We start from the raw sequence: 13,076 nt of genomic DNA, 5'->3' as shown, positions 1-13,076 counted from the left end.
TGAGCAACCTTTGGAAATAGCTTTGGAGGGGTCAGAAACCCACTTGGCTAAATCCTAACCCACCCCCCACCTTTACCTCTTATCCATAAAGACTTTATGGGAAAGTGTTCGATGGCTTTTTGGAGTCAATATGTAAGTATTCCTGGATAAATGTGTTCCGAGATTCTCATGCAGTCTGTGGATTGTCTCTTTTTTGACCAAAGGATTCCTGTTTTCTGTATTTCTGAGAAAAGCATAAATTTAGCAGTAAAGACAAGATGCTTCAGTATCTCTAAATTAATGCATTATCACTTTGATCAAACCAGAAAGTTTGCTGCATTTCAATTGTCCTAGGAAATGTCTTAGGTCTACAAGTTCATATGGTGTAAATCCCACTGTTATTTAGAAGAAATTATGAGTAATACACTGGAAGCTACTTTCAAGGATTCTTATCTAGAAGCTGAAAGGGTTAAATTAGAGCACCTGGTTGTAGATCAAGCCACATAGCAAAAGCACCTGAGTCACTATCGTTCAGCTGTGTGACTTGGAATAAGCCACTTCGACCTCCCAGAGCAAGTTGTCCATTTATAAAGATGGGGGTGACCCCTGGCCTTTAGGATTGTAATAAACGAGGCATGTACGTGAAGCACTAAACAGCTATCATGTACTCAGGTGCTTACTATGTGCCCTTCGCATGGTTCACGTCACTGAATCCTCATGTGAACCAAGAAATGGTACTGTTACCGTCCCCACGTATTTGAAGTGCTGACCTAAAGTCACTGGTCCACACCGGAAGTGGTGGCCTTGACATGCGGTGCCTTTAACTCCAGAGCCCGTGACCTTAACCCCATCTCCTATAGCGCGGGCGTTTGTTGTTGTCTGTGCCTCCCACCTTGGGGTAAAAGCCCCTCTAATTCTCCGGGTGAAGTCTCCTTACCTGTGTCTAACCTTGGTAAACCTGACAATCAAGGTGCCACCATTTCTCAAGCCGTACAGTCAGCATACAACAAAAGCCAGGCCGATGATGGATTTCCCGCATGACTTTGTATGTTGAGGGACCCAAATTGCAGCTGATTCGTTTCTTCAGTGCTGCCTTGGCAGTGTTTGGCCCAACACCTGGATCCCCAGAGCTGCCCGGGGTTATTGGCCCAATAACTCCTTTTGCCCTGAAGTGAGCCAGAGAGAGTTTTGCTCAAAACTAAACAACTCTCACTGATGATATATCAAAATCGGCATAGACTGTAATGCTATTATGTGTGAGAACTGGAGGACTGATGACAGACCACAGGCTTCAGTTTCCTCATCAGTAAAATGGGTGAAAACAGGGCCCATTCTGTTCATGAGCACCATTAAATGATACAATGCACATAAAATACTTGGCACAGTATCTGGTACATAGAAAATACTCAGTGTCGGCTGCTATTGCTAGGGGCTGTTATTTTTTTTTTAGTAAAAAAGCACTTGAGCGATTCCCATGAGGTGAACCAAATCTCTAAAATGGAAATAATTATGGCCATAGACTCCATTTTTTCCACAGGTCGGAATAAATTCTAATACTTACACAGGTTCCCGCATTTGTTCCATCACTGGACTCCATCCTGAGCTTACTAAGGCATCATTTGTCCCGGGGCCAATATTATTCCTCCCAGCACACACTACTAAGATTGGAGGATGACTGTTTAGAACAGCTCGGCACTCAGTGCAGTGCACGTGGTCCTGACACGCCTAAAACTTAAGAGTTAAGGGGGTGGGTGATCCAAATGATAAACTGACAGGCAAAGTTTTGCACAAGGACAGTTCTAAAATATTATTACAGAACTTAGGATCTTTAACTGCTAATGTATTTCAGCTTAGAGAGCATTTTAGTAGTGATTGCTACTGTCTGGTACCCTCCTGCCATACCCACTACTCCCCTCACGCTAGGCTTCCCCCGCCTTCCTTTTTGTACTCTGCTCCACTAACCCCACTCCACCGCCATCCTGACATCTGGTTTAGCTATAAAGTAGAAAGTAATGAGGAAAGTATCGTTACAAAGTAACCAAGACAAACACCCAAAGTCTATACAGTCCCATTCCAAGTAGAAACCTTCGGAATCTGTGCATATTTCACCATTGCTACCATGTGAACTGAAATGAAGTATCTATTGTGGCAGTGGCTTCTGAGCCAAAGGTGCATTCTTTAAAATGCATGCTATGGGGTTCAGTTGGCAGGTGTTGCCACGGATTGGGGAACGGGAGGAAAGACAGTCCTTGCAGCAACCATGTGTAGGGGGCTTGGAGCAAAGCAGCCACACACAGTCTGGAGATTGGTTAATCACAGGGAGTGAATAAATACATATACTGAGGATTATGAGAGCCCCATTTTTTTCACTATAGGGGAAAGGAGGTGCAAATATGGAAGGGGGAAAGACTAGAATAAACTTAACGGAGTAGAAGGGGAATTCGAGGTCAGTGCGAACTTGTGGCCTTTAACATACAAGGCCGAACAATTAAGTTTGCGAACTTGTTGTTGGTATCAGAGGGATTATTCATTATGACTTTGTACCAACTGGACAGTTAACAAGTTTACTAGTTGAAAGTATTGAAAGGCTGCATGAAAAAGTTAGACGACCTGAACTTTTTGCCAACAATTCCTGGCTCTTGCATCACGACAATGCACCAGCTCACACGGCACTGTCTGTGAGGGAGTTTTTAGCCAGTAAACAAATAAGTGTATTGGAACACCCTCCCTACTCACCTGATCTGGGCCCCAATGACTTCTTTCTTTACCTGAAGATAAAGGAAATATTGAAAGGAAGACATTTTGATGGCATTCAGGACATCAAGTGTAATACAATGACAGCTCTGATGGCCATTCCAGAAAAAGAGTTCCAAAATTGCTTTGAAGGGTGGACTAGGCACTGGCATTGGTGCATAGCTTCCCAAGGGGAGGACTTCGAAGGTGACTGTAGTGATATTCAGCAATGAGGAATTTAGCATTTTTTCTAGGATGAATTTGCAAACTTAAATGTCTGACCTCATATATAGATGATGAGCAAAGAGCAGAGACGTATTTTCTAACGTTCGCTGAGGACCTAGTACCGATGATAGCACAGTGGTGATGACCATGACCTAGCACCCAGACCTTGGTTCTAAATACCGTTCTCCAGTAAAGTGAACCAGGAGGCTGGCAGAATGGCTGACCCCAGGACCGACAGGGAAAATACAAGATGGAGCCCGAACAGCTTGCAATGCCTGAAAGGAAGAAGGCACTCAAAGAACCATGGGGATGTGCAGCCACTATGGAAAACAGTTGGAAGTTCCTCGAAAAATTAGACATAGAACTACCATATGACTCAGTAATTCCACGGGATATATATCCAAAGGAACTGAAAGCAGGATATCAGAGATATTTGCACAGCCATGTTCGTCGTGGCATGATTCATAATAGCCAAGTGGTGGCAACAACCCAAATGTACATCAATAAATGAATGGATGGATAAAGAAGCTGTAGCACATCCATACAATATTATGCAGCCTTAAAAAAAAAAAGGAAATCCTGTGAAATGCTACAACATGGGTGACATTATGCTAAGTGAAATAAGACAGTCACAAAAGGACTGGTATAATCGCACTCATGAAGTATCTAAAGCTGTCAAAACGATGGAAACAAAAAGTAGAAAGGTGGTTACCAAGGCTGGGGGGCAGGGCGGGTGGGAAAATTCATGTTCAGTGGATACAGAGTTTCAGTTTTGTACCATGAAGAAGTTCTAAAGATCTGTTGCCCAACAACATGAATATACTTAACACTACTAAACAGTGCACTTAAAATAGATTTCGGTGGTAAATTTAATGTTATGTGTTTTTTTTGTTTTGTTGTTTTTGTTTTTTTCACCACAATTAAAAACAAAAACAAAAAGGAACCTGGACATGTCAAAAGAGCACAGAAGTCAGCTTGAAAGTGTTCCCACTAGACAAATCTTGGAAAACTGGAGGATTAAAATGAATCAGGACAGTCTGTAGATTATAAAACAGAATCCATGTTCCACACTAATATACTAAATGCAGAAAAGGAAAAGTGCTTACACTAGAATGATAATTAAACGTAAAAGCAGCAAATAGAAAACAATTAGAAAACCGCCATTTGGCAATAACTGCTTCAGATAAGAATCATGAATGGATTCTAAAACTAGAGGACAAAAATTTGTAAAGAACAGGATATTGATACAGTCTCAAAGTAGCTTCCCACAAAATACTACTCATTAATTAATTAATAAGTACAAAATACTAACTCCACAGTATTTGAGAAACCTTGCAGATATAACCAACTGCTAAAAATTAATTTCACCAGTAATATAAAATATTGATACTATGTGCTCCCTGTTACAATGTAGAGAAGAACGCAACACTTCTCTGGTATCTCTCAAAAATTCACAACCTAAGTCTAATCATGAGGAAACAACAAAGTAAGAGTCATAAATCAAAGTAACTGGCCAGCACTCTTCAAAAATGTCCAAATCATAAAAAAAGAAAAACAAAGAAGATAAACTGAGGACACGCTCTAGATTAGGAAGACTGAAGGCAAAACATAACTAAAGGCATGCATCATCCTGGACTGGATCATGGAACAAAAGGGATTATTATTACAAGGACATTTTTGGAGTCACTGCTAACATTTGAATGTTGTTTGTGGATTAAATGGTAGGATTTTATCAATATTGGTTTCCTAATTTTGACGGAAGTACCATAATTATGCAGGAGAGTCCTTGTTTGTAAAACAAATACACTAATGTATTTAAGGCTATTGGGACATTATAACTGAGACTTAGTATCAAATATGTACATATAGATAGAATGATAAGGCAAATACAGCAAAATGTTAACCACAGGGGAATCTAGGGGGAGGATATACAGGATCTTTTAAACTATTCGTGTAACTTTTCTGTTTAAAATTATTTCAAAATAAGAAGTTAAAAAATAAAGATACATAAAAGTGGTATTTTATCTATTAAGAATTTATTACACTGATTTTTGTACTACTAGAAAAATTTCTGCTTAATGGTTTCATCATCTCAAGTAAATAGTTAAAATAAAATAGTTAAAATAAAAAATAGTTAAAATAAATGTGAAAATATTATTTCTTAATGGGTAATATGTAGATATAAAATTCTGCTTAAAAGTTAAAAATGCACCATGTCCTGAATCTTAATCATATTCTTCCTGCAATAGTTTGTATCCTTGAAAAAAAATCACATATATTGATACAGTCTCAAAGTAGAAAAACCTTGAGAATTTGACCTTGTCCATTTAGGGTAGGTAATTTTTTTCTTGTAAGTGATAAAGGATTTATACAATCTCATTAGGTTTATGTCCTTTGATATTTAAATATGAAATTTAACCTGAACCATGCCCTATGAGTGATGTTGGAAATTAGAGAATCTTTATGATTTCTAGTATATTCTACTACTTTTAATTATACTTTGTATTAAATAATTTTTTAATATTAAAAATCTTGTATGGTAGCAAATGTCTGTAGAAAAGGGGTTTCTTAATCTTTTTTTGTTGTTGTTGTTATTTAGAGTCCAGTGGTCATGTCATGTTGGACCAAGACCACAATGTTTTTCTGAAATAATTTACATTTCTCATAAGCTTGGTAAATGAATCTGAAGAGAAATGAAAGCTCTAAACATATTTAAACAATGACAGCAACAGCACCCTTGGAATAAAAACAGCTTCCCAGAGATTTGTTTGAAAGACTTCACAAGTTTTGAATGTATAATTTAGTAGTACCTTTTTAAAAAAGTATCACAATTGTGTCAGAAAAAGGAAATACATACAATAAATTGGATATTGAACATGAGAATCAACAAAACTTCAGAAAATGATGTAGGAGGTCCTTATAAATCCTTGTGTATTCTCTACTTGAGATTATCATTCAGTGTCAAGATTTGAGTAGGATCCTGGAATCCATTGACAATTTCACAAAAGCACATACACTTTTGGTTCTCTTCAATTACAGTAAAGAGAGATAGAACTCTCCAAACTTCTATTTTGCGCCTTGAAATCACATTTACTTCAAGAACTAAAATGAAATGGGCCTGAGTAATGAAATGAAAAGCACCAAAAAACAGAGCTGTCTGCATGCGTGTATGGTGGTGGGCAGGACAAAGGGAACAGGAGAGAGAAGAAGCAAAGATACCCCTCACTTCCAGCAAAGTCCTGGGGTATTAAATTCATTTTAGTAATTTTTGGTATTTTCTCATAAACACAGCTGAGATGGTTAAAGTGAGAGACAAGCAGGAGGGGGGAGGAAACCATTCCCTGATCCAGGCCCAGGTAGGCAGATCTGAAGTTTCCTTCTCTAGTTCCCATTGCCTCTTCACTTATACGCCATTCTATCGAATGGCTGAATAAAAAGGGAGGATGGGGGGCGAAACAGAACCACCACCACCAAAACAAACAAATAATCACTCTCTCAACCACTGAATTACAAACCACCACTTACATCCTTTGACTTAAATGGTAATCAGTTCATCAATATTTATTTAAAGGACAATAACAACCTTGTGATACAACTCTAGAAACTTACAATCAAAGAAAAGTACAGAAGGTCACACTTACCCTTTCTCCCCGCCACCTTTACTGGCCATGACATAAAACAGAAATCAATCTCTCTCAGCATGCTATTGTCCTAAGTACAGTTTGCCAGGTACCATTCTCAGAGGAGAAAAACTGAACCTCTTATTCCTAAGCAAGTGAATGTAAGCTAAGGAACTGAAGCAGCACAACAGTGCAGAAAAAAGTTGAAATTTGTAGCTTCAAATCTCAGAATGTTATGGCTGAAGGACTACAGAATTCATGTAGTTCAACATACTTATTTTAGTATTGAATGACTGGATTCTATAAGGAGTCTAGACTCGTTCATTTAGTATTGGACTCTGTAAGGCCGGGTTCCCATTCCAACTCTGTCTCTGACCGACTATTTGGCTCTCAAGCAAATCCTTTCCCTTCTATAGGCCCATTCATTCAGTACTAAAATAAGTGTGTTGAACTAGACAAATTTGATATTCCCTCTCAGCCAAAATATTCTAAGATTTTTAAGCTGTATATTTCAACCACTATGCCCTCCACCATGGTTTTTTTTTGCAGAAATTCGTAAGCTGATTGAAAATTCATATGGAAATGCAAGGACACCAGAATAGCCAAAACAATCTTGAAAGAGAACAAAGTTAGAGGACATACACATGCCAATTTCAGAACTTAATATAAGGCTACAGTAATCAAGACAATGTGGTACTGATATAAGGATATCACTGAAATAGAATTTAGAGTCCAAGAACAAATTCATCCATTTCTGGGCAACTGATTTGCAACAAAGGTGGCAAGAAAATCTGATGAAGAAATACTCTTCAATAAATGATGCTGGGACAACTGGATATCCACATGCAAAAGAATCAAATTGGATCCCTACCTCATACCATATATAAAAATTAACTCAAAATGGATCAAAGACTTAAATATAGGAGCTAAAACTCAGGAAAAAAACAGACATAAATCTTTGTGACTTTAGATGAAGCAATGGTTTCTAAAGCTATGACACCAATAGCATATGAAACCAAAGAAGAAGAAAAAATAGATAAATTAGACTTAATCAAAATAAAAAACTTTTGTGCTTCAAAGGATACTATCAAGAAAGTGGACAAGCACACAGAATGGGAGAAAACATTTGCAAATCATATATCTGATAAAAATTTAGCACCCAGACTATACAAAAAATTCTTACAATTCAAAAAAAAGATAAAGAACCCAATTCAAAAATAGGCAAAGGATGTGAACAGACATTTCTCCAAAGAAGATACACAAATGGCCAATAAGTACAGAAAAGATACTCAACATCATTAATCATTAGGGAAATGGAAATCAAAACGATGAGATACTTCTTCACATACATGAAGATTGCTAAAATTAAAAAGATGGTAAGTGACAGGTGTTGCTCAGGATGTGGAAAAAATGGAACCCGTATACATTGCTGGTGGGGAATGTAAAATGGTGCAGCCACATTGGAAAACAGTCTGGCAGTTTCTCAAAAGAGTTGCCACATGATCCAGCAATTCTACTCATCTATATACCCAAGAAAACTTAAAACATATGTCTATACAAAAAATTTGTGCACAGTGTCACAGCAGCATTGTTCATAATAGCCAAAAAGTGGAAACCACCCAAATGTCCATCAACTGATGAATGGATAAACAAAATGTGGTCTATCCATACAACAATATTATTCAGCCATAAAAAGGATACCAGTATTTGCTACCACATTGATGAATCTTGAAAATATTATGCTAAGTGAACGAAATCAGACACAAAAGGCCACATATTACATGATTCCACTTTTCTGAAATATCCCTAACAGGCAAATTCAGAGACAGAGAATAGATGAATGGTTGCCTGGGACTGGAAGTGACTGCTAATGGGCATGAAGTTTCTTTACAAGGTGATGAGAGTGTTCTGGAATTAGATAGTGGTGATGGTTGCACACTCTGTAAATATACTAAAACCCAATGAATTGTACATTTTAAAAGAGTGAATTTTATGGTATGCAAATCTTATCTCAATTTTTTTTAAAAAAGGCAAATGGCCCTTAGAAAATCGATTTCCTCACTTCTGTCTCAGAACACCTACTCATTCATAAAAATATAGAAAAGTTTGCTATAATTGACATTTATAATCCCACTACAATAAATACAAAAGAAAGTTTATTTTTAACCTTATTATTTATAGAGATCAGGTGATGGTCCACTTATATTTATTTTGCTTCTAAACAGTAAAGATATGGAAGTTCCTCTGAGTTCATGATTTATCTCATAGTTCTTTTCAAAATTTTTATTTTTCTTAAGTAACTGAGGCTAAACAAATACCTTCATTTTAGAAATCTTAGTAATATTGTCATCTAGAACAGGTAAAAGTATTACTCCTGCAATATTAGCACAGCCATCTTCGAGCAGTACTTTAGTTCCTGTTCATAGGACAATAAAAAGGCTAGGCAGAAAACAATTTTTCATTATCAGTATTGCAATGTAATAAGTATAACCAAATGCTTTAAGCCATGAAACAAATGCAGACTTTCTTCCCCCTGTAAAATAAATAGAATTTTAGGCTTACTCTAGTCAGTAATAAGAGTTTAAGTGAATTTTTTCCAGAGCTCTGCAAAGGAAACATACTCTATATCTCCATCTTCTGTAACACTTTGTATGTTTTGTATAACACTGTATATCTGGTTTTCAGTATCAGAAGACTGTAAACTTTGCATTAGCACTAAAATCCACAAGAAAAGCTTTGTAAGCATTTGAAATAGAATGAAATATTAATTCTAGTCTGATATCACTGGATTGTACTCTATACACATAGTTCCATAGAAGTTACATAGGAAGTCTGATCCTTCTAAAAATGCAAAGTGTAAAGAGGAGGGCTTAAATACTTAAGAAATAAACATCAAGGTCTGCCATAATTAAGCTACATTTTTAGAAAGTATCAACAGATTACAATAGGGTGACATGATTTTCATTTTTAAGATCAATGCAAATTGCATATATTCAGTTTTTACTCTTACATACAAGTGGTTTATACTATATCGGGGCTGCCAGCCCCAAGAAAGATGTGACTACAGAAAGGATGACCTTATCCAACCAACCTCAGTATTATTTCTGTAGTAATGTGTATAAATCCCTACCACTGCTTGGCAAGCTCCGGAGAGAGCAAGCCTAAGAGATGAAAACATTCACACCTTTTAATTAGATTATACTCATACCTTATAAAAATGTGAGGGTCGACCTTTATTTCCTTGAAAACAGAGCACTAAACAGTTTTTAATACAGTAACCTAACTGACCGTTAAGATGTGTCTAAAATGTATGCAGAACTCTTAAGACTATAACACACCAGAGAGTTCTTTTGAATTATAATATGTATATTTAAACGATGGTGTTCTAATTCACAGTGAACAACAAAATCTTAATAAAACAAGAAATGGGAGAAATAAAAATTGATTTCTGAACCAAATGTGTACAAGCTCGCACTACAGTGCATCATCACTGGGCAATCCAGGCCCGGGGTAAAATGCTCCATGTGAACACAACTGCATATTAGAATTCAAAAGAAGAAAGAGCTTTGATCGGTTTTTTTCGAATAGCACGTCGCTTCTAAATAATTCTCTTTGCATTCCAGGAAATGTAAGAAACAGTTTGCAAGAACGCATGCAAATATGTTTCTCTAAGGCCATGAACTGGTTTGCTAAGTTGCATTGTTTTCTTCGAGTAAAAAGCCCTTCTAGAATAAGGGGTCTGTAAAGGAAACCAATCTACTCTCAGGCCTGCACATGTGTTAGGATCTCTATTACTCAAAGCCAAAAGGTAGAATGCTCACGTAAGCATTAACAAAAGGGTCTCTATTTACATTTTTAAAAATCTAATGCATGTTAAGTTTTTCTGGCAGATGCTTTTTATATATTACCAAAAAAAAAAAAAAAAAGCGCAAAAGTTTAGAACAAGAATCCTTTTTTTCTTAGAAAGGTCGAACAGATAGTTCTTGACATCATGTCCTTTATACAATGGCATACTGTTCATATAAAAGGTCTCTTATCCTATAAAAATCTTGACAAAGGCAGCCTTCTAATCCAATGCGTCCAGTTTCTGTCTAGAAACCAAGTAAAACAAAAAAGTTCTTTAGTACATGTTCTATCGATTAATATGCAGACATAATAACCAAAATCTATTAACTAGATTACTTTATGATAGGTCAGGGAATGGGTTGTTCTGATTCACAGAATATGGATAGAACGTTCAAGTCATGAATTTTACATAGACATATAAATGTCAGAGAATTCAAATACAAATTTACAATAAAATTATATATCACGTCTTTGAGTCACTTTTATAAGTCTTCAAGGTCATCATTATGAATATAATTACTGATTTCCAGTTCTATGAAATTACCAATCAAGAACTACAGAATTCAAAATGACACAACCTCAGAAGCATTTGTTCAGTTCGGCTCTTACTGAACACACTTACTCTTCGGACGGCTACTTGATTGTTGCAAACAAGTACACCTCCTACAAATTCGGCTTGAATCCCCTCCCGTAAAAGAACTTGTTTGAAGTCTGATAGTCTTGGTTCGTTCATAAAAACGGACTGATGTCCAGGAACCTTAAATAAGGTTAAAAGGGAAAGAATAACTTCAAATAGAATACCAGGCACGTAGTTGTACTGAATAAAGTGAAGTAACACATGATGTTTAAGACATTTTCTATTATTCCCTGAAGTCCTTTGACAGATCATTTCAAGACTGTAAATCACATTGCAACTTGTTCTGAATTTTACCTCATTATTTAACATTAAAAAGCCCTTCACATTTCTGAATGTTTCACAATCAATTTTATTAGTCATGCCTCATAATAAGAGAGAGGCATTTGGCAATGCTATGCTCTCTTCACTCACCCACTGCCTAACGGGTCAACTAGAGTGCCAGTAGGCAGAGATGAACCAAAAATTTTCTCCTGATCCCACTCCGCTTTCCCTCCTCCCTCAGAGCAAATGCAGTGGATGCTATGGGTTTTAGAATCGGAGGGGCAAGTGGTTCAAACAAATGCTGCTACTCTGAAATTGCTTTGAAGACTGCTGGCTTTAGTACAGAGAGAAAAAGGTTCTACCTCCTCCTCCCAATTCCAGGGGTAGTACTAGAAAAGAATCCAATGACAGAGGCTGTCTCTCTATTCTTATTGCCTGGAAGGGCTACACGTGACCTACATATGGGACTCTTATAGTTTTCATATTGATATACATTAATGACCTAAAACCTTTGCTAATTAAGTAGATGGCTCTTGAGAACATGCCAATACTAGACTAGAATTACATCTATACTTAAAAGAGAAATAACTATATCAAAACCAAAAGTGATTTGAACTGAATTGACAATAAACAAAAACTGGAGTGCAGCAGTATGACATACTTAGAAAACTATAAATCTCCCGATTAGAAGCAAGCAGGTGATCCTCACAATCATCAAACTTAGTATTTAAAAATCCATACTGAAAAAAACAAATCAATTAAAAAATCATACAAAAAAACCAATGATACAATTACGTATCTTATAGGAAGATCTCCTAAGGTTTTTTTTAAGTTGTTATTCCCTAGCCGTACAAGATACACACCCACACACAGAAACATAACTTTGAGTAATCTTTTTAAAACCTCCAACATCAGTCTACATGTGACACATATTTGACATGGTTAAAAACATAAAAGGAAAATTTGAAGGATGACAAATTAAGGAAAAGACAGAAGCAGCACACGCTTTCTTACCTCATTCGGCGGCAAGGGTTCCAAAGTAGGAATGATCTCACTTTCTTCACCTGTTTCTTTCTCATCATCTCCAAACAGACTTTTCATGGCCTTCTGTTGTGCGATCACGCTAGAATCTGAAGGGGCATCCACTTGCATTTCTGAGTCTTCTCCATCATCCTTTAGTTCCCCTTCTTCTAAAATAACTCCTGTGTCCACTTTGGAAACTCTCATGTCTAAGACACCATCTATCCAAGCTAATTCAGCATCTTTTGCCTTACAGAATTGAAGGGAGCTAACAAGTGAGTCTTTTAATCTCACCTAGATATGCAAAGCGGAGAAAGAGAAAGAAAACCCACAGAGTATAAATTAACTAACATAACCCATTAGTATCATTTTCTAACTCTGGTAATATGCACATATTAAAATTTGAAACTCCTTCACTCATCTGATCTTCATCATGACTGGTAATGACCTAATGGCCTGTAAGATCACTGGGCCGCTGTCTCCTTTCCAAAGTGAAGGTTCTTACCCCTGACTGCACACTGGGGTCACATGGCAATTCGAAGGGAAAAAAATGATCACTGCCTGGGCCCCACCTCCAGTGGTTCCCATATAACTAGTGAGACGGACCAGAGCACTGACACCTGACGCCCCGACGCTCCCAAGATCAGATCATGCTCACGTGCAGCTGAGGTTGGAAACCACTGAGAAGTCTCACTATCTAATACTTGATGCTACTTGAGGAGCACTGAGTTCCTTATAGTTTTCTAAATACACCA

General features: G+C 37.0%; 1 protein-coding gene across 1 annotated transcript in view; it reads right to left on the bottom strand.

Moving 5' to 3' along the window:
• Positions 1-6,469: 6,469 nt before the first annotated feature.
• CPSF2 (cleavage and polyadenylation specific factor 2) overlaps positions 6,470-13,076 on the bottom strand; it is a 36,977-nt gene continuing 30,370 nt past the window's right edge. Inside the window, exons 15-17 of the mRNA XM_081049624.1 lie at positions 12,316-12,615; positions 11,026-11,160; positions 6,470-10,648 (exon numbers count right to left, since the gene is read on the bottom strand). Coding sequence (XP_080905750.1) covers positions 10,556-10,648; positions 11,026-11,160; positions 12,316-12,615 — 528 coding nt within the window. The 3' untranslated portion in view covers positions 6,470-10,555. The remainder of the gene's footprint in view (positions 10,649-11,025; positions 11,161-12,315; positions 12,616-13,076) is intronic.

The sequence above is a fragment of the Rhinolophus hipposideros genome (assembly GCF_964194185.1).
Source record: "Rhinolophus hipposideros genome assembly, chromosome: 5".
Classification (NCBI taxonomy): Eukaryota; Metazoa; Chordata; class Mammalia; order Chiroptera; family Rhinolophidae; genus Rhinolophus; species Rhinolophus hipposideros.
The sequence above is the reverse complement of the archived record's forward strand: the minus strand, read 5'-3'. Positions and strand labels throughout refer to the sequence as shown.